Raw genomic sequence first — 22,036 nt, forward strand, 5'->3', positions numbered from 1 at the left:
ACAGAACTGTTTTCGTTAATTTTTTAAACGGCTAGTCTAAAGAGAAAACCAATGACTAAATCGAAATCAGCGTTCAATTTCGATTACACCGTCTGATTTTTGGAGAATTTCAAGAGATGTCATTTTTGGCCGATTTTGACAAAAGTGGAAAGGCTATACCCTTCCCACTTTTTCATTTTTGGCCAAATTTCAAATTTGGCTTAAAATACATGATTTAGATTCAGAATTGAATGAAAATCACGGAAATCAGGTTTATTTTTCTATTGGTATTATAGTTTTTCATTTACATGTTAAAAACCATAAATGAAGTTGGTGCGCTAACAGAACTGTTTTCGTTAATTTTTTAAACGGCTAGTCTTTTAAACGGCCGATTTTGACAAAAGTAGGAAGGCGGGATGAAGGCATTGATGATCAGCGCACGCCTCATAGGACATGTATACGGAGTCTGTTTTGCCGGAAGAGCAAACGGTTTCCGAGATATTATGGCGATTTGGCGACCAGGCCGTACCCTATCGGGAACTTCCTGAACGGAGTGAGGGCCCCTAGTATTGGGATACGGGTTTCACTAGTTCACACAGAGCTTAATCCCCAAACAAGATGCGCAGCAGCGCCATCTTGTTTTCTAATTTATAATAAGAAATACAAGTTCAAAAAAGAAATGCACAATTTTTTATTGCCAAAACTGCATTGATGTGAATTCTTTAATTCTAATTCTAGAGCGATACATATTGAGATCATTTCAATGCAAAAAGTCCTTGAATAAAATAATAAAACTTACATTAAATAAATTCTTCATTGAGCATACTTCGACGTGAAAGTTGCTAAGTGAATTGGACATCCAATTCTTGCAGAACATTGACAATCAATAGCACATCTTGTAAGATTTTCTTAAAGGGTTATTTCAACAAACAAACAATTTCAGTTAACAAACTCTCAATATATATATACCTGGCTTTGTAAAAGTGATAACAATTTACAACGCAGTCGTGCCCGCTGTGAATATCATCTATCACCCATGGCTTTGTGGATGGGTGTCTGCCTGGGAAGCTGAAGATTATGGAATGAATCTTCACTTGTGAAAACAATTGATCTAAAGTAATAGGTCATGTGTAGTTTCATTTTACCAATTTTTTACCAATCATTTTCAAAAGTCTATACTGAATCCACTGTTCATAATATTTCCCATCTAAATCTGGTCAATGATACAATTCCGTGCCCGTGTCCTATAAAGAGTGCGGAGATGATTTGCCTAAGCAACGTTCGTAAATCAAATCATTCCCACTCCGTTGCCCCGGGTGGTTTTGCCGTCAGGTCATACAAGACCCTGAAAATTCCTGGAACAGTTAAGACGGCTTCAACCATCTTGTCTACAACCTAATAAGCGATATCCATGTTTACACCAAAATCAGTTTTTAAAATGTACCACTCTTTACGTACCTCTTGGGCCAGATGAGTATCAGGAATTGCAGGGATTCCAGTCATAAAATCATATGAAAGGAATGGTCGAAAAATGACCGATCGCTAGCATGATGGAATGCGTTGACTCGAATCGCGATCGCAGGGAAGAGGGATCAAGACGATTGGCACTTTTTTCCAAACTGCTATCAAGAAATGATGTTCAACTTACTCATGTAAAACGCTCAGTCGAAATAAGGTACATCATGTAAAGATATACCTACCAATTATCCCCCTCGATCGCAATGTACGTCCGAGTTTCACGGGAAGTAACCTGACATACCTTACGTTCTACGGCGCGGTCAAACTTGATGGGGCAAGAGATGCGTTTACGACGCTCGATCATCATGTTCGGTGGTGGACTTTTTCTATCAACTGAGAGCAGTATTTCGTAAAGCCTCGCTCGGGAAATCCGCAGTGTGCATGATCGCCTTTCATAAAGATGATCTCCAATTCCTTGATAGCAATCAGCGCGTTAGCATGGTATATACTTCTTATAATTTGTCGACTTTGAAGAACAGTTTAACATCAAAGTTATTGATATTCATCTCCCACCACTGACGCTGTTAACCAAAACATAAAAAATCATAAATAAAAGCGGGGGAAAAAACAGGCTAGCTACGTACAATAAATTACCATACCTGGTGTGAGGTTTTACTTGAACGAATCAGGCACATAAATAGTTCTCGTATCGTATTCGGGATCGTCAGGACGGCGTCGCTGTGCATCACGAATTTTCTTTGGCTTGAGGAAATTGTATGGCAATAAGAAAAACGTCGATCTTCACTTTGGCTATCGCGAACTGTACCATCGTCATCTCTGCAACTGAAGTCAGACAATTTCTTTTCCTGGTATTACTGATGGTAGAAGGAGAATGACAAGTGTATAACTTTATGTTAGATAATGTGCTTAAAACACTTTTTGAATTCACAGCTGGTAGTTTACATTTCCTTTTCACCAAAGTCTCCCCTCATCCTCATGGCATGGATTCTTCTTGGTTTTTTTCCAATGAGACTGCTTCCAGCTCTGATTGACTGCTAGCAAACATTACTGGCTTATAACATTTGTCTGAAATGTCACCATCGCTGTCAACATACTCCAGGATCTCCAGGATCTCCAGGAAGGATGCACCTTCTTTTTGTTTTGGACTGGGTTTTTAAATGTTTTTCTTGATGTTTTGGGTGTTGATCTTTCACTCATAGTTATTTTCTTCATCCGATGGAAGTAACTAAACTACTAGACTGTGCCTTTCTTCTACTGGGATCTCTAACACCTTGTCAGCTTCTTTTCAGGATACACGCGAACTACTGTGTTTAGGTCGTGAAACATTAGGCTGAAAGAATGTATGTAACATTCAAATGTGTAAATGTACGAAATGTAAGAAACGTGGGCTGAATGTTTCTTAACCAAGTCTGCCCCGTTTGACAACATTACTGTCATTGTCAGATCTAAAGAGAATTTGAGTAAGTTAAATTGAATTTCATTTAGAGTGATTCCTTAATTTTTCTGTTAAGAAAGAATTTTTTTACGTTTCATATCCGAAAAATATTTTATGAATGTATCATTGAATTTCGAGTCAAAAGCAACCCTGTAGTACTGCATACACACTGCATCAAAGTTTGTTCTGCTGTTCCTGTCTCGTCATCGATTCCGGCTCTATTTCTGGACAAGCCGGAATTTCTTGTTAGCCCTATTTGTGTATCGAAAAAGAATCTGGCTTTTCAAGTGGTTCACTGTTCAAGAGAAGAGAGTGAGAACGTTAATGCACATCCACCCAAGTTTAATAGTGACTTCTTTTGACAACGATGGCAACGAGAGGAGGTCCAGTCGCGTCCGGAACTGATGGTTCGGACTATGGTCACCGTGAAAGAGTAGCCAACCAATATAGAATAAGGTATACAATTCTCTTCCGATCATCTGTAGAAATCATATGTTAGCTAATGCACATTTTTTTTTTCATTTCTTTGTACTGGATTTCAGTGCTCAGAGCAAATCCCGATTGAAAGCTTGTCTTTTCTTCCACATACTATTATTCTTTTTGATGCTTGCCAAGCTGTCTGCTGACATTTTTGACCGACTTGACATCTTTATTTTGGAGATTGAAGAGCTTGAAATCCCAAAGGTAATTGCTTCTTGTCCAGCCTAGATTGTATTGCCAACCATAGTGCTTTCTTTTATTGCAGCCTCTAGTCTGGGAGTATGCATGGTGTTGCAGTCTGCCATTTGTGTTTTATGGCCTATCGTCACTTCGACGCAATGTAATTCGGTCCATGTCCGTCTTCGTCATGGGCGATATTGTCTTTGCGCTTCTTCCAGTATTCTTTTCCCTGGGATATTATATGGGTGACTTTTGGCAGTATGTCAGCTCTCGTTCTTCAGATGGACTTATGTTATGGCAGGTATTTGGATATTACAGTATATTACAAAAGAGATTGCCCAGTAGAAATTCCTCGTTTGCATCCCTTAGGGCTACCCGTACGCGCTTCTGTGGTACGCTTTTTCGTTGGTGGCACTACAAATCCACTGTTTCTCTCTGTACTTCGCACACACTTTGATATCAGCATGGAGGGCTCGTGGAGGTGCTGGAACGAAAAAAATCAACTGAAATCAAATTCACAGCTTTCAATACTCGTATACTCGTGCTCGCCCTGCTGGATTGACCCCAATGCCTGATGAGAAAAACCTGTGTTTGCAATACATCCTACCAGTCCTCCCTGAACAGTTGATACTAACATATTTACCACATTTATTGCCAACTACTTTTAGTCAACGACCCAAAGTTGAGCTAGATTAATTTTGTAATGCGTAATTTAGGTGATCAACATTGTTTAACCAGTGACGATGATTCAAACAGCCTACAGGCAAATGAGATGCAAATTCAGGAAGGAAAAAAAAGGAAAAAAAGAGAGACCAAGGTGAGTTTAGGTGCGAGGAGTTCTTTACGCGACAATATCTCGGATCAAGTACACATATTGTAATATACAATATACAAGTACTCGGAGAGAGGAAAAAAAAGAACAAAAAAAAGGGAGACACAGGCAAGTGTCAACCAAAAACAACATCTTCATGTTACCTTCGAAGAAGGCTCATTTTGCAAACAACACACAAGCTTCGTCGATCAAAGAAGTAAAGAATTTTAGGGTACGGTTTGTTTTTATATACTGTAGTTGACTCGGCAAAAATAAAGATTGCAGAGTTTTACGTGCGTCGCTGAGTCAACTTGTTCGTATCCCTTCACTCGTTTTGTCATTCGGAACGTTTCTTTTTAGTTTCGTCACCTAACTCTTCTGATTCAACAGGAAGGGCTCGTCGCTTAGGACTACTGGCGCTGTCTTCATTGTGGGGGACGGCGGGCAACGCTGCCGACGAATCCACATCAGGTATTGAGCTGGCCGTGGCGGCTGCTCGCGATTGGTGAGCTCGCAAAGTGGCCAAACGCCACTCTAACGCGTTAAAGAGCGTTTCCGTGTCTTTGAGACTAGCCTGGGTGAAAGAAAAAGACAACTCTTGAATCAAAGTATCTTCGCTGAATCCACAGAGACGATTACCATGAGAAGAAAAACACGGATCTGATCGCCATCCACAGCTGTCATTCGAATACTTTTGCTGCTCGTTTTGTCGATCGTCATTTCTGCCCATATCTGTAATTAAACAAACAATCCATGACGACATCTATTGGAAAGAAAATAAAAACAGAAGAGCCTACTTTGGTGTTGAGAATTACGCGGAGACAACCCTGTGTCCTCATTACAAGTCTCGACTGCAGTGCATGATTATCGAGTTGTTTATCGTTGAGCCTCAAAGTTCCGCGGCCACGCTCTATCCAGGTACCTACTCTCAAACAGTTGACCGAGGTCATTTACTACCCTTAAAGACTATAAAAGGAAGACGCCATTCACCTTGAACCTTATCAAAAGTGAAGAGCTTGCCATAAACCTGCAAGGCATTTTGTTCGTCTTCCTCACCCGTGACGACCGTGACTTCATCGTATTTACGTTTAGCGGCACGCGCTTCCTCCAACTCCCGAGCTGAATCCGAAAGGGTTTTGCTGGCCGCCATACCGTTAGTAGAGGCTGCTTCAGATTCGCTTTTCTCCTGAAACGGAAATAATGAATCCATACCCAATATAGCCCGATGATTAGTAGCTGCTTACCTTAGGAATAACAGTAAACAGATTAGTAGTAGGTTCTGCGCCATTGGATGTTGGTCCTGTTGAAGTGTGATTCGGGTTCTGTAACACAACGTTAAAATCAGTTAATGGTAGCACAAAAGGGACAATGAAATGCATACCGCTACTCTTTCGTGAAGCTTCTGTCCGAACACAAAGTTGGCACAAGCAGTGGGAGTAGCAGGAGTGGGGGTTGTGGCAACAGAAGTAACACTGGTCACTGTAGTAGAGAATAGACTGCTAGATGTAAGCGACGGGCGCGGAATGGCCGAAGGAACAACGGATTCTGAAGGCGCTAGATCTGGCACCACCGAAATTCCACTCACTTCAGATCCTTCATCACTGCCTTCGCTTGCAGCTGCTGGCGCCGTTGGTGACGAACCTACAGCGCTGACACTGTTTAATCGTGAGGGTATCAAAAGTGGTTGTTTTTGATTCGGCTGTATCGGTCCCCAAGTTGGGCTGTGACACCGGTTGTTGTACTGTGGTGGTAGAAGAATCTTCGTCAGCCAATTCAACTGCTCGCGAAAATGGGTTTCCCAATGTAGCCGGTTTTAGAATGCTATGATTTTGCGATGTTCCAGAGGATGCAAATGAAGACCCCGAACCAATGAGAGACGGACGAAGCAGTGGTTTTGAAGACGGGCCGTTAAAATCTGCTCCATCTATAAAAGAAATGTTGTCGCTGATTTATGCTGTGTTAATAAGCCTAAGCTAACGCACGTAATACCATGAGACTCTTTGAAGGGATGGCTAGTTGAAGATGACAAACACACTCCAGTCGCAGCCTGAACCGAATTAGAGGAATTGCAAGAAGACGAGGCTGAAGCACCGAATTTACTAGGTGCTATAATGGACGCGGGTAAATGGTTAGGTATGTCACCGCTGTTACTGTCGTTGCTCACTCGTCCCGGTGAGCTCCGGACAGCAAACGGGTTGTTTCCGGCTCCCGTCAAAACCTTCGGACTCGAAAATACCGATCCACCTATCAAAGAAATCAACATCTGAATTTCAATCAAATCAATTTAAAAGGAAAAAAAAAAAGAAAGCGAAATGAAAGATTAAAAATAGAACTGACATAGTTAAACACCTCAAACAAAGGGACTAGGACAGGGAACAAAACCTACTTTGTTTATTATTGGTTATAAATAATTAGAATTCGTACTTAATCGACGATACTTGGACGAGTACTTCATAGTGGGCGGCCAGCCAAAGCTGATACCTGCTGAATGACAGTGACCAAACAGCTTGCCGATCTGATAAACGCACGCACGTAGGCAAAAAAAAATGCGCGTGCCGAGTGGGTCACGCAACGTTCAAACGGAAAGTGGCGTAGGAATGGAGCAGACCGAACCGAACCCGAACAAGGTCTGTCCCGAACTGCGTGAAAACTTGGTAGTCAGGCTATTTCCAACAGCACGAGACTCTCGCCACCAGATCCAGTGAAATTACTTTGGACTAAGGTTGCGTTCTACGACGCTCAACCGCCAAAACCGATTCCGGCCGCTTCTAGTCGTTCAAGGGCGATAAGAAGGGGTTTGATCCAGCGGTGACTAAAGGCGCAGAAGGTAAATCGAGCAGAGGTTTCCTGAAGGCCAGTGTACATTCCTTGCTGCCGGATACCTAGCAATAGAGAGGCAACGGTTGGCTGTTGTTTTACCTCCTTGAATCGTTTTTTTCTGTTTTTCAATCTTTTGTTATTTTCAATTCATTTCCGAAACCGATAGACCAACCTTGTCCTTCTTCCTGTCTACCAAAAAGATTGCATAGTTCAACTTTAAAAAGGAAAAATAAACAAATAAATATTTGAACGCAGTTTTCCGCAAATCTCAAAACACTATCTGCACTTCGAATGAGGTAACGCGAGCCGAACCAAATGAATGAAAGTTTGAAATTGCATCATAAAAGCTTTGCTATCAGTTGTATCCGGTTTGAGCTGAGAATGTAATTTAATCGTTTCACGTTCTTTTCACCTGCAAATCACGTTGCATTTCTCAGCCATTCCGGGCGAAATTCAACATTTCCCTAGGCCATTAAAGAACTTATGGGGAAAAAAGGAAATTCCCATTGCGAAATGGCAACAAAAATGACAGTAGCATATCTATACAAGGAATGACTTGAGATTTCAGGCTGTTAACAGTAAATTGGCTTCTTGGTAACGGAAGGAGCGCGGCCTTTTCCCCGCCCACACTACCGTCATTCGCGCTGCAAAACAGGAGGTTTCAACAAAAGAGAAGGTGGTGGAACTGCCAAGACTGAAGTAGGTCAGAAGTATAGACGATTCGCGGAGCCGGAGCTAACCGGTTAAAAGCTGTTCAGCGTTTGCAAACTTTCGAGCTCTTTCTTCCCGCCAACCTTGGCCTTCATCTCCGCCCATCGGTTTGCTTACTCAAATACCCTACAGCACGCGTTCAAAGTAAGAGCTGGCTCAAGGTTACAAAAGCATGCACTGTGGTGACGACAACGACTAGGGAAAAAGAACATGATTGGTCAAAACCCTTATTAAATATTCACTCAACACAAAAGGAAAAAGTCTGGATCGAGATTAAGCTACGACCTGACTCACAAACGATAATCGCAAAGGTAATGGCCCAAACACCAAAAGTAATCACAAGCCTCGTTGGCTGTGTCAACAACGTCGAACAACGACAATAACTGTGGAAACTCAATCTGACGCTTCCGACTAACAAATCGGCAGGAACTGAAGAAACGCCGTTGGTTAGCGACTGCGCGCAACGGTCAACGCCTTATGACTGCCCATACTACGGGGTCCAGACTTGTTGAACCCAGTTTGGTCTCGCAAAAGGGAAGCACGCGCAGCTGGACTAAAGGTTGAAAGCGCAGTTGAATTTGCGCAAGCATAGGGGACGTTTTGGAGCACCATTCGCAGAGTTGGGGCGTAAGTGGAATTTAACCGGATACATCAACTTCACAAAATGCAACGAACATGTAAAAGTAGAATACTAATCTTGCATTGGGGCATAAATAGCATCTCACAACAGATTACTGATTTTTCTCACAGTTAATAAGATGACCGATTTAAAGTTTCTGTAGCTTTTCTATAACCTAACTTCAAAATGGTAATTCCAGGAATTTTAAAGTAGTAGTAACACATTTTCTGAGACTGACACATGCTTCGCCAAACCTAACATGAGCCTGTAGCAGGAGTGACGATTAGAATGTCAAATGTTAACACAAACTCAAAAAGAAAATAACAGAACATTTAAGCAAGAAGAAAAGCTAAATAATCCAACTGACATTCAGCTATTTTCATCCTGCATAGCTATTCAAAAGCTTCCAAACTTTTCACTTGGCAAAAAAGTTTGAGGGCAAACGCAGTATGCCACTGTATACTAAAAAACACACCATCACTCTAGAAGGTTGAGGAGTAAGATTTTAAATACCATCTTTAAAGCATCTTTTTCTGGCAACAAAATGATCTACCAGTCTGCATCTGTGTGTATACGAAAAATGAATTTACCTGAATTACAAGTTGAAGGTGAACCGTTCACTGTTTCGCTGTTGTATTCTGAGGGACTGGAGTTTGTCTCCACTTCAGGTCTAACATCAGTACCTAAGAACAAAAAATACAATTACAAAATTAAAATCAAGATGGGTTTTAAAAACCAAAACAATATGCGAGAAACATGCTAAAATGCTATGTGTCGTTCTCACACAACAGCGTCGTAACGTCTTCCGAATGATCGTCTTTACTCATGTCTAATACACTCTTAATTGAAGGACATTCAAACTAAATGAAAAACTTTGCGTCGCTTTGGATGTACTAACAGCACAATGTTCCAATGACTAGGTGTTTGTAAAAAAAAACATGAGGTTTTCAATTTTGAGTGCGTTTACCTTCGTTCGTCGCCATGTTTCCATTGAATGTGCGCAGTTGACATGTCGTCGTATTTACGACCTAGCTGATTTCTTTTTCGCTTAGTCGTTTTTAAAAATTTTTTCTTTTTATTAATAACAAACAAAGAACCGTTGGCACTTTGGTAGAAATGAATTGCTTGGCACGTCGCAAGATGAACATACATGTTTTTTTAGCTCTATTGTGGGTTAAATACACTGGTAATTGGTGGATGGCCTACTTTTGAATATAATATAAGGCTATTGCTAACTGACAGCTTTTTGTTGTTGGAATGACATATAATATTCCGTATTTTCATTTTATTTCCTCGAATTCTCAACTTCAGGATGCACAACGTAAATCGTGTTGACTAAACGAGCCAACAAAAATGACAGCGGGTGTACAACTACGAATCTCGGTCGTATATTCGAAACTGAACCCTTTCGTCAGTGTAGTCCGACGGCCATGAATCTTGATGAAAACAATCTTGACAATAAATAGGTATGCAGAGAAAGATAGGACATATGTTTACTTATTAATAAACGTGAAAAAAAAACATTTCCTGACTACCTAATTTAATCTGAGCGATCTGTTAATGGTATTGTAGAAAATCGAGATTATACTATTGCATTTATCTGCCAAAATGTATGTAGACTGGAAGGTATGTTGAATGGACTTTGTCCGAAATGAGCTGTCAATCAATGTAATGAACTGCCAGTCACTGTCGCCGTCATGACTCGAGAAAATAGATTGCTACAAGAATATGATTTCAGGATAAAACGTGTATATTGAACGCCAAAGTCAATTACAATCTTGTTATGTCTAAGGCAATTTGGCAGCGATCTCTTGCGCCATGGCTTTCAGTCCGTTGAAGGTCTCAGTGGCGGTGGGCAGAATCAACCTAGGTGGCAGCTCAAAACCTAAAAACACCAACAAAGAAAGCCGTAATGAGAATTACTTTAATTGAGGCGTTATTGATTACCGTAGAGGCCAGTGTCACGCAATTCAAGGGCGTACGAGTACACGACGTTCTCAGCGTCGTAGGTCCAGTCAACGGAGCCGCCGGACGCCGGATCTACAATCATAAATGATTAAATAGCATTAAAATACTGCCACGTTAAATATTTCGATCGATAACTTACAAATGGTATCAGCAATATTGCCGTACTGGAATTGAGTACCGTAAGTGGCGGTAAGTGCTATTAGATAGAAGAAAAAACAAGTCCAATTAACTGATTGTACTTTGGGATTTATAGAAAAGGTAAAGCAAAACTGGATGCCAACTTACCGTTCACGGAAATGGTCATCACGCGGTACTGTTCGTGGAAAAATGTTTTTTTTAAAAGAAGAAATTAGTTGGAACTCGTTGTCTTTAGGCTAAATGAGTTTAAGTATACCATTTCTGCGTAATCGGCGGGCAGAACGCTCTGGTAGCCATAGGGTGACATCCACAACTGGCTGTACGAGTGGATTGAAATGGCGGCTACGACACGTCCGCTGTTAGCGAGGATGGCGTCTGTTACACAAGAAAGTGAGTTAAAGGGACATTCAGGTGGATGCAGAATGTGTTGCTAATATTAACCGCGCATGGCAGAGGCCTCTTCGGTCGAGAAAGCGAATGGTCCATGGTAACTATGAAGAGAAAATACAATTATTATTAATCAACAACTTAATAGATAGAAGGGAGTTCGCCTCACGTGTCAGAGCAGCCATTGTCGGATGCTCCGGGTCCTGCGAATCCAGCATCAAAATTGCGGTTAGGGTCAGTTCCGTAGCAGATTCCTCCGTTCTATCGGTACCAATAATCGCGAAAAAATATTAACATTTATTTAACGGGAGAAACAATTGATGTTTGCTTACCGGTACGCGGTTTTTACGCCACAGACGATCCTATTTCAAGTATACGTTTCAATAATATGGAATTAAGATCGTGTACAAATCTTTAAGGTCGAATACCGTTGTCCAGGTGTAATCATAACCATCGGGGTTTGAAACAGGTGTAATAAGCCAGTCAGCATAGTCCAACATTGCGGTAATTTCAGCATCAGTACCGTATTTGGTGGCCATCTGAAATCAGAAATCAATAATTTTAACATTAAGATTTTAAAAGAATTAAAAACAAATATATGTTGAATCATTCGTTATAAACCTCGTTCATTATGTAGAGGCAAGTGGCGGGAGCAATCCATTCTATAATGTGAAAAATTAGCCAAATATTCAGCGACCTGTAAAAATGCCATTAAACAAATTCATTTACGTTATTTACCTCGGGCGTGCATGGCGCATTCAAAGTACATGACTGGCTTAGTGGAGCTACTTCCAGTGCTGACCGTAGCCATAATGATACCACGACCTTTATGAATTTAAACACACACACACACACACACACACACAATTATTTAATCTTTAAGCGATTTCTCTCTTTTGCTGACCAAGTTTGACGTAGTACCTTCGTAGGTGGTGCCAATAACTGAAGATGACACCAACGCATTCGTTGCAGCCAATTCATTCACAAAGGCTTCGATCTTAAAGTCAGTTATTAATTGTTAGTAAAACACTAAAGTTTAGAATCGATCGAATCTAGTGGCTGTTTATTTACCTCTGTGTAGGTGTGATAGTTTTCAAAGTCAAATGCACGGCCAGAATGCAAAGCGCGACGGAGAATGATGTTACGCTCCTCCTCTTCGATCAATTTGCCAATATCGAAAAAGCGAATCTGTAAAAGAAAATAACAAATAAATATAAACACATAATTTGAAATAACGTCTAAACGTATGTGACCGTTGTACCTTGTGAGTGAGGCCAACTTTGTTCAAAGTGCTCGCGAGATGTTGGTAGCTGCAAATCAAATAAAGGAAAGTTTGAATGTTTGTTATTAGTTATTACTGATAACGCTGTGTAAACGTCTGGCTTACCGTTGTGGGCTGACACGAATATCAACTGGTGATCCAAAACTGGTCGGTGAGCTCCAGAAATCGTACGCTTGTTCTTGCAACTTCAACAAAAAGCGAAATTGCTCTTCGGTTTGCGGGACGACACGGATCACCTTGTGTCTTAATTGACAAATTAAAAGGGATAATTAACTTTAAGAAAATGGATCCAACAATATTAAAAAAAACAAAAACAAACATGAACAAGCAGATCTATATTTAAATACCCGGTGTAGTCGACTTTAGCAGCATTGGCCAAAGTGGCCAAAAGGGCGAAGGCGAGCAGCAAAACCTTCATGATTTTAAAACACAATAACTTTCCGGTACGGAGCTGAAAAGTGTAAAAGACACTACGGAACAGAGGTGAATTGCACTTTCTTTTATACCCAGCACTGATTAAAAAAATATTTTATGACGACATGCAGAGTCCAAAAGGAATGAGAAGACTGATATAATATTGACATGAATGACAGATTTGAACGATGGTAAAACCACAAGATAAGCATTTAACATGATATTTTTCGATAAACAATTGATATAAATATTTTAGTTCCGTCTCATCGTTGTAGTTCACTTTGCACTTGACAACCGTAATCGCTAGCATTCAATGTTATCGACCATATAGCGTATAAGGTTGTTGCATACTACTTGTTTATACAAAGGAGACGAACCTGACTTTTGTTAAGTGGAGTTTATTTCATGTCCTGTAAATTAGCATTTTCTCTGAATCCACTTGCCTTTTCGTCTTGCCGTGCGTTAAAATCAACGCAACCAATTATGAGCTGTTTCAGTTGTGTTTTAGAATTGTTCAGCGACCCTTCAGATGAGTCTAGGCAACGCTGTTTAAAGGGACCTTCTGTCAGTCTCTGATGCGTGACTTGAAATCAAAATCGGAAAACCACATCAAGACAAGCTGTCATAGAATTTCGGGACAATTTATCCGGTGGATTGAATTTATCGGTTTATCTTTGTATAAAACGTCCGCGTGAAATGGCCTAATCGGATGGAATTCTCGGTATTTAAAAAACAACTTTAGTTAGGTTTTTCCTGGAAATTTCCACGAGAAAGGTGGGACAGTGAAAACAGGAAATTTGAAAAATTAGCGCTAGATAACAAACAAACCTGTGTCTCTCTTGTACAAAAACAAATAAACCCGAGAATTCACACGTAAACAACATCAAATATTCGAGACCTTTTTAAGTTTAGCTAAGAATTGGCAATCACGAGTTAAATTTTTGTTTTTTACATTAAGCCATTTAACTTAGAATGAGGATATCAGTTGAATCAGCATCCCACTTGTTTTTTAAAGCACACAGCGAGCATTTTAATGATTGCGGTAATAAAAATCTAGTTCTTACCAAATTGGTTGAAGTGTAACAAGTGTATTGCATGCATAATTAAAAGCTAATTGTCATTGTTACGTCACATCTATTGCGATTTAGCAGCAATCTCTTTAGCCATCGCTTTGAGTCCGTTGAAAGTTTCAATGGCTGTAACCAAAATCTGATCGGGAGGCAGCTCAAAACCTATACAAAAATCATCAAATTAAACATATAACAATTAAAAACGACCATTAGTAATTACCATAAGCACCGGTGTCGCGCAACTCAAGCGCGTACGCGTACACAACACCTTCAGCCATGTAGGCGTAATCCGTAGAGCTACCGGATGCGATATCTATATAGGAAAAACACACACATTATTGGAGTAAATTCGATTTTATATCGATAGTAATACTTTTAAATTACAAACTTACAGATGGTATCGGCAATATTTCCGTATTGGAACTGAGTGCCGTACGTGGCCGTCAGAGCTATATTTGCAAAGACGATAGCAATTAAGATATAAACGTAAACATTTAACGTGTTAAGTTGAGCGTTTACCGTTGACGGAGATTTCCATCACGCGGAACTGTAAACGATGGGGGAAAAAAAACGATCGGTTATTATGATTATAGCGTGGGTGAAAACGATTGGATAACGGACCATTTCGGCGTAATCGGTAGGCAGGGCAGTCTGGTAGCCATAGGGAGACATCCACAATTGGCTGAACGAATGGATTGTAATGGCGGCAACGGTACGTCCGCTATTAGCGGCCAGAACATCTGTTTTTGGTACATAAGAGAAATACAAATTTTTGTTGAAATCGTACTCATTTAAATGCGGAATATTTGATGCGGAGGTGTACCGCGGAAGGCGGAGGCCTCTTCAGTTGAGAAGGCGGACGGGCCGTGGTATCTATGAATTATGGAATACGATTATCTCGTTAAATCAACATAAATCGTGTGGGAGGAAATGAAATGTAATTGAAAACTCACGTGTCCGAGCAGGCGTTGTTCGACGCTCCGGGTCCTCCGAATCCAGCATCGAAGTTGCGGTTAGGGTCAGTTCCATAACAAAGTCCCTCATTCTTGGTTGAATTAAAAAATAAGGGGGGGGGGGGGTAATTAGAGATTAATCAACAAGAATATTAATCGAAATTTAATTATTTACCGGAGTGCGGTTTTTGCGCCACAGGCGATCCTGCAATCATTTCAAACGAAAAGAGGTTTAAAAAGATGCAAATGAATGAAAGAAAATCGCGTATACCGTCGTCCAGGTGTACTCGTACCCATCGGGATTGGAAACGGGAGTGATGAGCCAATCAGCGTAATCCAACATCGCTGTAATCTCGGCATCGCTACCATATTTAGTGGCGACCTGAAATTTTTTATTAAAAAATAAATAAAAAATTAGACCTTGAAAAAAATAAATAAACGTTTGTGTGCTAATGACCTCATTCATCATCCAGATGCAAGTGGCGGGTGTAACCCATTCTGTATTTTATTTATTTATTTATATATATTTTAAGTGGTCAAAGTAAACTTGAAATTGAAGTTTGCATTAATCAATCGTTAATACCTCGGGCGTGCATGGCGCATTCAAAGTACATGACCGGTTTGGTAGCACTACTTCCAGTGCTGAGTGTTGCCATGATAATACCACGGCCTTATTGAGTAAAAAAAAATAAAATAATAATAATGTAATTTTTCCAAACAAAAGTTTTGCTTTCCAATTGAATTGGACGTACCTTCGTAAGTAGTGCCAATAATCGAAGACGAAACCAAAGGGTTTGTGGCTGCCAGCTCGTTTACGAAAGCCTCGATCTAAAATCGGAATTACATTTCAAAGGTGAACTCTTTATCATTGCAATTAAGACTATAACCTCTGAATAGCGATGATAATTTTCAAAGTCGAATGCCCGACCGGAATGCAAAGCGCGACGAAGAACAACGTTGCGTTCCTCTTCTTTGATCAGTTTTCCAATATCAAAGAATCGAATCTGTTGTTTCGAAAAAGAAAACAAAAGAAAAACATGTTCCAGAATGAACAAAATGAAACTGAATTCATTCAAACAAAAATGACACTACAGTGTGATTGAGGGCAACTTTGTTCAAAGTGCTTATCAGGTATTGGTATCTGAAAGTTGGGAAGAAAAAAAAAAATTTATGATTTTAGCCCAAAGACATTCCAAGTTTATTATATACCTTTGAGGGCTGACGCGAATATCAACCGGTTTTCCCAGACTGGACGGAGAGCTCCAGAAATCGTAAGTCTCTTCTTGTAACTTCAACAAAAAGCGCAGTTGTTCTTCAGTTTGCGGGACGACACGGATCACCTTGTGTCTTCCAGAAAAAACATTATTCATTCCAACTGTACAGCAAAATCAAAATGTTTCAATGCATCTTACCCAGTGTAGTCAACTTTGGAAGCATCGGCCAGGGTGGCCACAAGGGCCAAAGCGATCAGCAAAATCTTCATGTTGTAAACGCAGTGATTTAACTATGTAAGAGAACGAAACGAATTGCACATGCCTTTATAGCTTACCCCATTTGATGATAATGATTGTTTGCTGCATTTTTAGCCTTAGAGAAGGCACCTAAATAGATAACAATATAAAATGTGCTGATTAGTTGTAGTCCAGGGCACAGTATCATCCAGAAAGATGGTAAACAACTACACACATTTTGTATGTCTGTGTGTTATGTTTTGGGTTTGTTTCTCGTTCAAATGGTATCGCAGATTGACAGCTGTAATCACAGAACGTTTGGCAACCATTTGGGCTCTTGGAAACAACAATGCGTTCAGCATAATAGTTTGAGCAGGACTGCACTGTTGGGGATGCTAGAAATCAAAAGAAAAGGGGGCGTTTTGTCTTTTCTTACCCGACCTTTTAATTTGCATTGAAAGTTGCCTACGGCCTGTGAAACGTCGACAAATTTAAGTGCTTTGTAATTGATGTTTTCCATCCAAAAACACCTGCATTTTCGAGGTGAGAATGTCTTTAACACGGAGGACATGTGATGTTAAATCACGTGGTATAAAAGGGACCGAACCTTAAGGAATTTTCGTTAGATCATAGGAGCAAAGGTATAAAGATAATAAAGAGATTGACAGCGTATACACATTGCTGTCCGAAGCAAAGGTAAATAATTAGATAAAATAAGATCAATCTTTTGAAAACGGATATTTAAAAAGGCGATGATGGACAGCGCATGAGATGACTATGACAAAGCTATTTTAGATCTGGAACGATGTAGTTATTATTTGTTGCATATCAACCTTTTGATTTGCATGACTATCTGCCATACAGACACCACAAGGACCAAATGATTTGAATTCAACTGCGCAAATGTCCAATCCGAATCCACCAAGAAGTGAACAAGCAACGCGAGCGATAAATCTAAAAATGTTGTTTACCGGTTTTGATGTAATGTTTACCTTTTTTCTGATTGCGAGGCAAATGCTAATGACGAAGGCAATGTCCAGATTTTTTTTTTTTCGACCACCTGGACAGAAGGGATTCAGTGCTGCAATGAATCAAATCAACATCGTTGAAGGCACCAATGAGACGGCGATGAAACAAATACAAGTTGCGTGACCCACAAGTGACCATCGGGTATCTTTGGTATTACCCAAAAGCTGAACTGCAGGCGAACATTTCAGGGTTTCAATGTGTAGACGACCTTGCGTGCAAAGGTCTGTTACCTTTGAGGAATTTTCGGCACCAATACTTCGACCGGTTCTTTGTCTTTCGAGACTGAAACACGAAACAACTCGTTCTGGCAAACCCCCTTGAGTCTGAGTGCAATTGTCCCCCCGGTTCGTGTGGCAATCGCTGATCACCTTGTTTCTTAATTAGAAACCGTTGAAACAGAGAAAGTCATAAACAAAAACAGCAGAAATATATGAAAAAATAATCAATCGGTTTCTAGTAATGGTCGTGTTATTTGTATACCCTGTCTTTTGTGAGGAAAAAAAATCAAACTTTCATGGCGAGTTAAACAGAAAATCGCAACGTATTCGACAACTGGACTATTTTCCATGAACCTGTCCGTATATAGATATAAAGAATCACAAACATCTTGACGTTTACTGAATGACAACATGAATAAAGAAACTTGGGGGCCAAATAGATACGTGTGTAGATCCACGTGTTTTTAATGAACGAATGATTAAGCTAACTACTGCGTATTCATATCTCGTTTTGTTGGCCGCATAACAGAAGCTGTAGTTCAACAAAAAAATGTATATACATATATATATATTGGGACAGGTTAGAGAGACACTTGGCGCAAGGCCATGATGTTTATATAACGACAGAAATTTTAGTTGTGCCGTTGCTGTTCGAATGATTGCGTTTTAAACTGTTAATTCCAGCGCATTATACGAGTGCTGGGGCAGATTTGGAGGTACGCTTTAACACGATCCGGACGATGGAAGGACGTGCGTCTTGGAATATGAGTGACGCGGATGAGGATGCTTCGTGACGTCCGGCACGTGAAATGTCGGAACAGGTGCCGATAACTCGTCCTGTACCGCTAGGAAATAGTTCATCCGGACGGAGTGACTCGTCTACCGTCGACGATGCCGGTCCGATCTTTTAACATCGAAGACCTGCTCGATTATAAGAAAGACGATTTTTCAGTTAATATTAAACCAGTGCAGCCAGGAAACAAACAGCAAAGTACAGAGGTGATCATCATCGACGTGGAACATCGTCCGGAATCGGAGGAAGGCCTTTGTCAAAGAGATGTCGGTGTCGACCGAAAGAACCGCAAAGATCGAGCCCACAATTCGGAAGGTAAATTTCACAGTGAAATCCTTAAAAATCAGCAGGGGAGGGAGGGGTTCAATTTAAATGATCGACTGTTTCGTTTGATTCAAATAGTACCCTTGCCGATTTACATCCGCTCCGACGCCAAATTCAGCGGCTCGTGGCCACCAAAGAGACGCATTCGTACCGTCTTCACAGGCTCGTATAAAACGCAAACATAATTATGCACGTCAAACGCAAAAACGAAACAAAAAATGTCGTTGCCTCGTTGTTATACAATGTTGCCATTTTCTTATTTATTTGCCGAGAATAAGTTTCGAAGAAATGACGTGAAAACTTATTATAATACTATTATCCAGTGGGTCAGATTAATCAACTGGAGAAACGGTTTCAGACACAGCACTACTTGACGGCGGGAGAACGGATCGACTTGGCACGCCACCTAAACTTGACCGTCTTGCAGGTGCGCAATACATAAAAGAAAACAAAAAAAAGAGCCGCATGCTGTTGGTGATCTAGTTCCCCATAAATAATGTAATAATACGATAGCGAAGAGAACGCACACTGAAAGAGAGAGAGAGAGAGAAAAAAATGAAATTTAGATTGAAGTAGAAATTCAGACGATTCGTTTTGATTATGAAAGTATTTCATTTCCATCGCCTGAAAACTTGCCACTGACTGTATTCTCATTCGGATACAAATTGCCCTCCCGCTATTAAACGCAATGTTCTTTACATATATGCATGATGTCGGTCCTGCTCTCTGGTGGCGATTACAAACTTTTGATCCGTTGTTGAAAACGCGTTAATAGCGAACGTCTATAGCAAACGATGAAATCTGCCACGGCTAATCATATTTGCACATGTACCCATCTTCAGGTGAAGACATGGTTTCAAAATCGACGAATGAAATGGAAGAAGAGCAGCGCTTCCACCTGAATCCCCCTCAAAATCATTTGCATACAACAACAGCAAATCTATCTGATCATTTGAATACATCGTGAAACAAACACACACAACATGAGCTGCAATTATTTTTAGACTCGACATCTGCCCATCCGCGTCTATCACGCCACTCACGTCATATAACGAGTCCCGACAGGAACGAATTGCACCTGGCCATTTAACCAAATCTCAGCTATAGCGATCGAATGGACACATTTTTACTGGTTATTCGTAATCCAAAAGTCCATTGACGTCGTGGCATACACAGCAGCGTCACACGTTTTCAATGAATCAGGATAAACGAATGTGCGTCCGTTCATCGCGCTGTTGCACGCATTCTTGGAAACGGATTGAGGCAGTGCTCTGCTTAGGCTCTTGAAGGGATTGAAAAGGCACTCGAATAAATTCGTGATTACGTAATCGTTCCAGATTTGTTCTTAAATCGCTTCCTGGCGCAGGAGAATTTTACACAAATTCAGTTCACAGCGCTACGTGTGTGTCCAATCCAATTTGTCACGAGAAATTTCCCCCTTTTTCGTGTTTATTCTTCTTTAAAAAATGTGGAGGTATTTAAAAAAAAAACCGAGTCCCCCTTTTTTTTTCCCGTGCCCAGTCACGTTGTAATCCGACGTTTCAATAACGACGAGACCACACAACAAAGTAGATAAAAGCAAATGATTAATGATCATTAGCTCTGATCGGCTAACCACACAATAATGGGGGACTAGCCGTCCCGCCATAAAGATCACGAACACGACCAATAATTCAGTGGTTTCTTGTATGCAACAACTCGTTTGAATTCCGCACGTAGACAAATGTTTATCCGGAAGGAATTAAGTGAGTCGTTATTGGATGTGTGTCGAACAAAATATAAAACAGAGCCTGAAATGTTTTGTTTTTTTCTTGGACATCAGCTGAAAAAAGAAAACAAAAGTCTAAAAAAAAAATTAAATGAAAATGAAAAAAAAAAAGGAAAACATAAAAAAACAGATCTCGACTTTCTTTTTTTCTTCTCTCCTCGCCCTTTCCCTTTGCACTCTTTAATTATTGTCGGTTTGTTCTTAGCCTTTAGACGCAACTAAAGAAACCATTTTTTTTTCTTTTTTTTTTTCTTTTACCGGAAATTAAAATAAAAAGATTTCCCCTAGTTCTACCATTTTTTTCCCCTTGTTGTATTACCTTAGATCTTATCTTTTTAATTAGGGGAAAATGCATAAAAGAGGACTTACGTTCGATCCTGCCACATCATCGCCATATGCCGGTGCGAAATGTGTTGACACATCACGAGAAAAAGAAAAAAAAACAACAAAGAAAAAATGGAAAAATAAAAAACTGAATAATTTGGTCAACAGCAGGCCGGTATGGAACTTGAGGCACTCATCTTATACCAATATTCCATTATAACAAGGCACCACAAATTTCACACGTTATCGTTTCGTGACGTCTCTTTTTTTGTTATATAAGCTCGTAAATAACGGCAAGACAAAAAGAAACGCCTGAAGGTGGCACCTCCAGTCTAGACGACGTAACGAGAAAACAAAAAACAAACAAAACAAAATGAAGCGCGAAATTCGAAACGATTATGAATCACTCACGTTTTTTTTCTTTCTTATAAGCGTGTCCGTACCAAATGGGCTAATAACATCATCGAATGGAGAGAGAGAGAGGCTGGCCGTCGTTATTACACTATTAAATGTCTTGTTGTTGTTGTAAATAATGACGGCAATCCAAACAAGAGGTAGCAGTGGCTCGTTTGAAAATGATGGACCGACTACTTAATTGTTTACAATCGGCATTATTCAACATTCATTTTTTAAAAAAGAAATTGATGAATGTTGGAATCAATTATTCTCAATTTATTTTTGAAGCGATTATGAATGGATGGCGAAGACAAGGCGGAGGGGCTGCCCCCTGCCCCTTAATCCGCAGACCTAACGGATAAAAGAAGGAAAATGAATTATCATTTTAATTTATAATTTTTTTTTTTACAACAACTGGTTTTTTTCACTAACACGACGGAACGCAAAGTTCTTTAAAAAAAAATTCTTTTCCTCTTGTCTGTGTTTGCGGATGGAACTATAAAGCACACAGGGGACTATCTTTGCTGGAACGCTCAACAGCTGTCGTCAAATAACTTATTATTTCTTTAAAACTTTCTTATTCCTTGGTTGTTTTGTCTGTTAAAATTGTTTTTTTTTATCGTTGTTCAAGGCAACAACAAAAAACAATTCCGGTTATCGCAATAAAAAAACAAATGAATAATGGTCGGAATAAATTTGTGGATACCAAAATAGGATTTTCCACAATTTCCACGTTTAAGAAAAATATAAAAAAACGACACCGGGGGCATGTGACAGTGGGACGATACGCAATAAAGAAAAATACGAAGAGAAACATAAAAAAGAAAAATATTGGAAGTTGGTGTTCCATCCGTCTTGTTAGCCCCTCAAAAGTATTATGAATGATGAATGTTTCTTTATGTGAAGGATGGATCTTCTTATGGATCCCTCCCCTACTATTAGGTCACGTGATCGTCTCCTTCGCCTTTTTCTGTGACTTGTTGTTGTTGATTAACGGTCTCGGATTG

The 22,036-nt window shown here is 40.1% G+C and overlaps 5 protein-coding genes and 2 long non-coding RNA genes across 17 annotated transcripts; 3 read left to right on the forward strand and 4 right to left on the reverse strand.

The window, feature by feature from the left end:
• Nucleotides 1-1,028: 1,028 nt before the first annotated feature.
• On the reverse strand, nucleotides 1,029-2,712 carry LOC116927489. Of its 10 annotated transcripts, none has more exons than XR_004396653.2 (4): nucleotides 2,097-2,712; nucleotides 1,438-2,018; nucleotides 1,159-1,374; nucleotides 1,029-1,090 (listed from the first exon to the last, which is right to left on the reverse strand). It is a non-coding gene; the product is annotated as an uncharacterized LOC116927489 (long non-coding RNA). The 10 variants fall into 10 exon arrangements; XR_004396652.2 differs by having other exon boundaries at nucleotides 1,029-1,067; nucleotides 1,136-1,374; XR_006652664.1 differs by lacking the exon at nucleotides 1,029-1,090 and having other exon boundaries at nucleotides 1,158-1,374; nucleotides 2,097-2,489; nucleotides 2,553-2,712.
• Nucleotides 2,713-3,053: 341 nt separating this feature from the next.
• LOC116927477 (protein jagunal) lies at nucleotides 3,054-4,174 on the forward strand. 2 transcript variants are annotated; one of them, XM_032934521.2, is made up of 4 exons: nucleotides 3,054-3,349; nucleotides 3,436-3,577; nucleotides 3,621-3,854; nucleotides 3,923-4,174. In XM_032934521.2, exons 1-4 carry the CDS (start codon nucleotides 3,261-3,263, stop codon nucleotides 4,058-4,060), a joined length of 603 nt encoding a protein of 200 aa, XP_032790412.1. In that variant the 5' UTR covers nucleotides 3,054-3,260; the 3' UTR covers nucleotides 4,061-4,174. The 2 variants fall into 2 exon arrangements, with proteins under 2 accessions (XP_032790412.1, XP_032790422.1); XM_032934531.2 differs by having other exon boundaries at nucleotides 3,056-3,349; nucleotides 3,639-3,854.
• Nucleotides 4,175-4,235: 61 nt separating this feature from the next.
• LOC116927391 (ran-binding protein 3) lies at nucleotides 4,236-9,548 on the reverse strand. The gene is given in 10 exon segments (XM_032934429.2): nucleotides 4,236-4,938; nucleotides 5,004-5,096; nucleotides 5,162-5,286; nucleotides 5,355-5,550; nucleotides 5,609-5,686; nucleotides 5,746-6,045; nucleotides 6,047-6,288; nucleotides 6,354-6,608; nucleotides 9,105-9,197; nucleotides 9,482-9,548. Coding segments are annotated over 10 exon segments (1,635 nt in total). The 5' UTR covers nucleotides 9,498-9,548; the 3' UTR covers nucleotides 4,236-4,701.
• Nucleotides 8,388-10,037, forward strand: LOC116927521. The gene is made up of 2 exons (XR_004396655.2): nucleotides 8,388-8,522; nucleotides 9,826-10,037. It is a non-coding gene; the product is annotated as an uncharacterized LOC116927521 (long non-coding RNA).
• Nucleotides 10,038-10,246: 209 nt separating this feature from the next.
• LOC116927444 (carboxypeptidase B) lies at nucleotides 10,247-12,798 on the reverse strand. The gene is made up of 16 exons (XM_032934481.2): nucleotides 12,637-12,798; nucleotides 12,395-12,532; nucleotides 12,269-12,317; nucleotides 12,079-12,195; nucleotides 11,929-12,004; nucleotides 11,746-11,832; nucleotides 11,629-11,669; nucleotides 11,436-11,546; nucleotides 11,340-11,369; nucleotides 11,177-11,268; nucleotides 11,062-11,111; nucleotides 10,877-10,995; nucleotides 10,768-10,795; nucleotides 10,622-10,678; nucleotides 10,462-10,554; nucleotides 10,247-10,399 (listed from the first exon to the last, which is right to left on the reverse strand). The coding sequence occupies exons 1-16, from the start codon at nucleotides 12,705-12,707 to the stop codon at nucleotides 10,302-10,304; spliced, it is 1,257 nt and encodes a 418-aa protein (XP_032790372.2). The 5' UTR covers nucleotides 12,708-12,798; the 3' UTR covers nucleotides 10,247-10,301.
• Nucleotides 12,799-13,775: 977 nt separating this feature from the next.
• Nucleotides 13,776-16,300, reverse strand: LOC116927454 (carboxypeptidase A2). Its single transcript, XM_032934492.2, has 16 exons — nucleotides 16,139-16,300; nucleotides 15,936-16,073; nucleotides 15,819-15,867; nucleotides 15,614-15,730; nucleotides 15,479-15,554; nucleotides 15,310-15,396; nucleotides 15,184-15,224; nucleotides 14,998-15,108; nucleotides 14,902-14,931; nucleotides 14,727-14,818; nucleotides 14,597-14,646; nucleotides 14,395-14,513; nucleotides 14,293-14,320; nucleotides 14,166-14,222; nucleotides 13,994-14,086; nucleotides 13,776-13,935 (listed from the first exon to the last, which is right to left on the reverse strand). Exons 1-16 carry the CDS (start codon nucleotides 16,207-16,209, stop codon nucleotides 13,838-13,840), a joined length of 1,257 nt encoding a protein of 418 aa, XP_032790383.2. The 5' UTR covers nucleotides 16,210-16,300; the 3' UTR covers nucleotides 13,776-13,837.
• Nucleotides 16,301-16,438: 138 nt separating this feature from the next.
• Nucleotides 16,439-19,518, forward strand: LOC116927464 (homeobox protein BarH-like 1). The gene is made up of 4 exons (XM_032934512.2): nucleotides 16,439-18,532; nucleotides 18,620-18,703; nucleotides 18,865-18,968; nucleotides 19,384-19,518. The coding sequence occupies exons 1-4, from the start codon at nucleotides 18,316-18,318 to the stop codon at nucleotides 19,441-19,443; spliced, it is 465 nt and encodes a 154-aa protein (XP_032790403.2). The 5' UTR covers nucleotides 16,439-18,315; the 3' UTR covers nucleotides 19,444-19,518.
• Nucleotides 19,519-22,036: the final 2,518 nt, after the last annotated feature.

This window comes from Daphnia magna, linkage group LG1 (genome assembly GCF_020631705.1).
Source record: "Daphnia magna isolate NIES linkage group LG1, ASM2063170v1.1, whole genome shotgun sequence".
In the NCBI taxonomy this organism is placed as follows: domain Eukaryota; kingdom Metazoa; phylum Arthropoda; class Branchiopoda; order Diplostraca; family Daphniidae; genus Daphnia; species Daphnia magna.

Coding starts and splice junctions, on each gene's coding strand:
- LOC116927477 (XM_032934521.2), top strand. CDS start 3,261: ATGGCAACGAGAGGAGGTCCAGTCGCGTCCGGAACTGATGGTTCGGAC. Junction 3,350..3,435: donor GCCAACCAATATAGAATAAG/GTATACAATTCT, acceptor ACTGGATTTCAG/TGCTCAGAGCAAATCCCGAT. Junction 3,578..3,620: donor AAGAGCTTGAAATCCCAAAG/GTAATTGCTTCT, acceptor TGCCAACCATAG/TGCTTTCTTTTATTGCAGCC.
- LOC116927444 (XM_032934481.2), bottom strand. CDS start 12,707: ATGAAGGTTTTGCTGCTCGCCTTCGCCCTTTTGGCCACTTTGGCCAAT. Junction 12,005..12,078: donor ACTATCACACCTACACAGAG/GTAAATAAACAG, acceptor ACTGACTTTAAG/ATCGAAGCCTTTGTGAATGA. Junction 10,996..11,061: donor AGAGGCCTCTGCCATGCGCG/GTTAATATTAGC, acceptor CTTGTGTAACAG/ACGCCATCCTCGCTAACAGC.
- LOC116927454 (XM_032934492.2), bottom strand. CDS start 16,209: ATGAAGATTTTGCTGATCGCTTTGGCCCTTGTGGCCACCCTGGCCGAT. Junction 14,932..14,997: donor ACGAGTACACCTGGACGACG/GTATACGCGATT, acceptor AAATGATTGCAG/GATCGCCTGTGGCGCAAAAA. Junction 13,936..13,993: donor GCGCGACACCGGTGCTTATG/GTAATTACTAAT, acceptor ATTTTTGTATAG/GTTTTGAGCTGCCTCCCGAT.
- LOC116927464 (XM_032934512.2), top strand. CDS start 18,316: ATGCCGGTCCGATCTTTTAACATCGAAGACCTGCTCGATTATAAGAAA. Junction 18,704..18,864: donor CATTCGTACCGTCTTCACAG/GCTCGTATAAAA, acceptor ACTATTATCCAG/TGGGTCAGATTAATCAACTG. Junction 18,969..19,383: donor TAAACTTGACCGTCTTGCAG/GTGCGCAATACA, acceptor ACCCATCTTCAG/GTGAAGACATGGTTTCAAAA.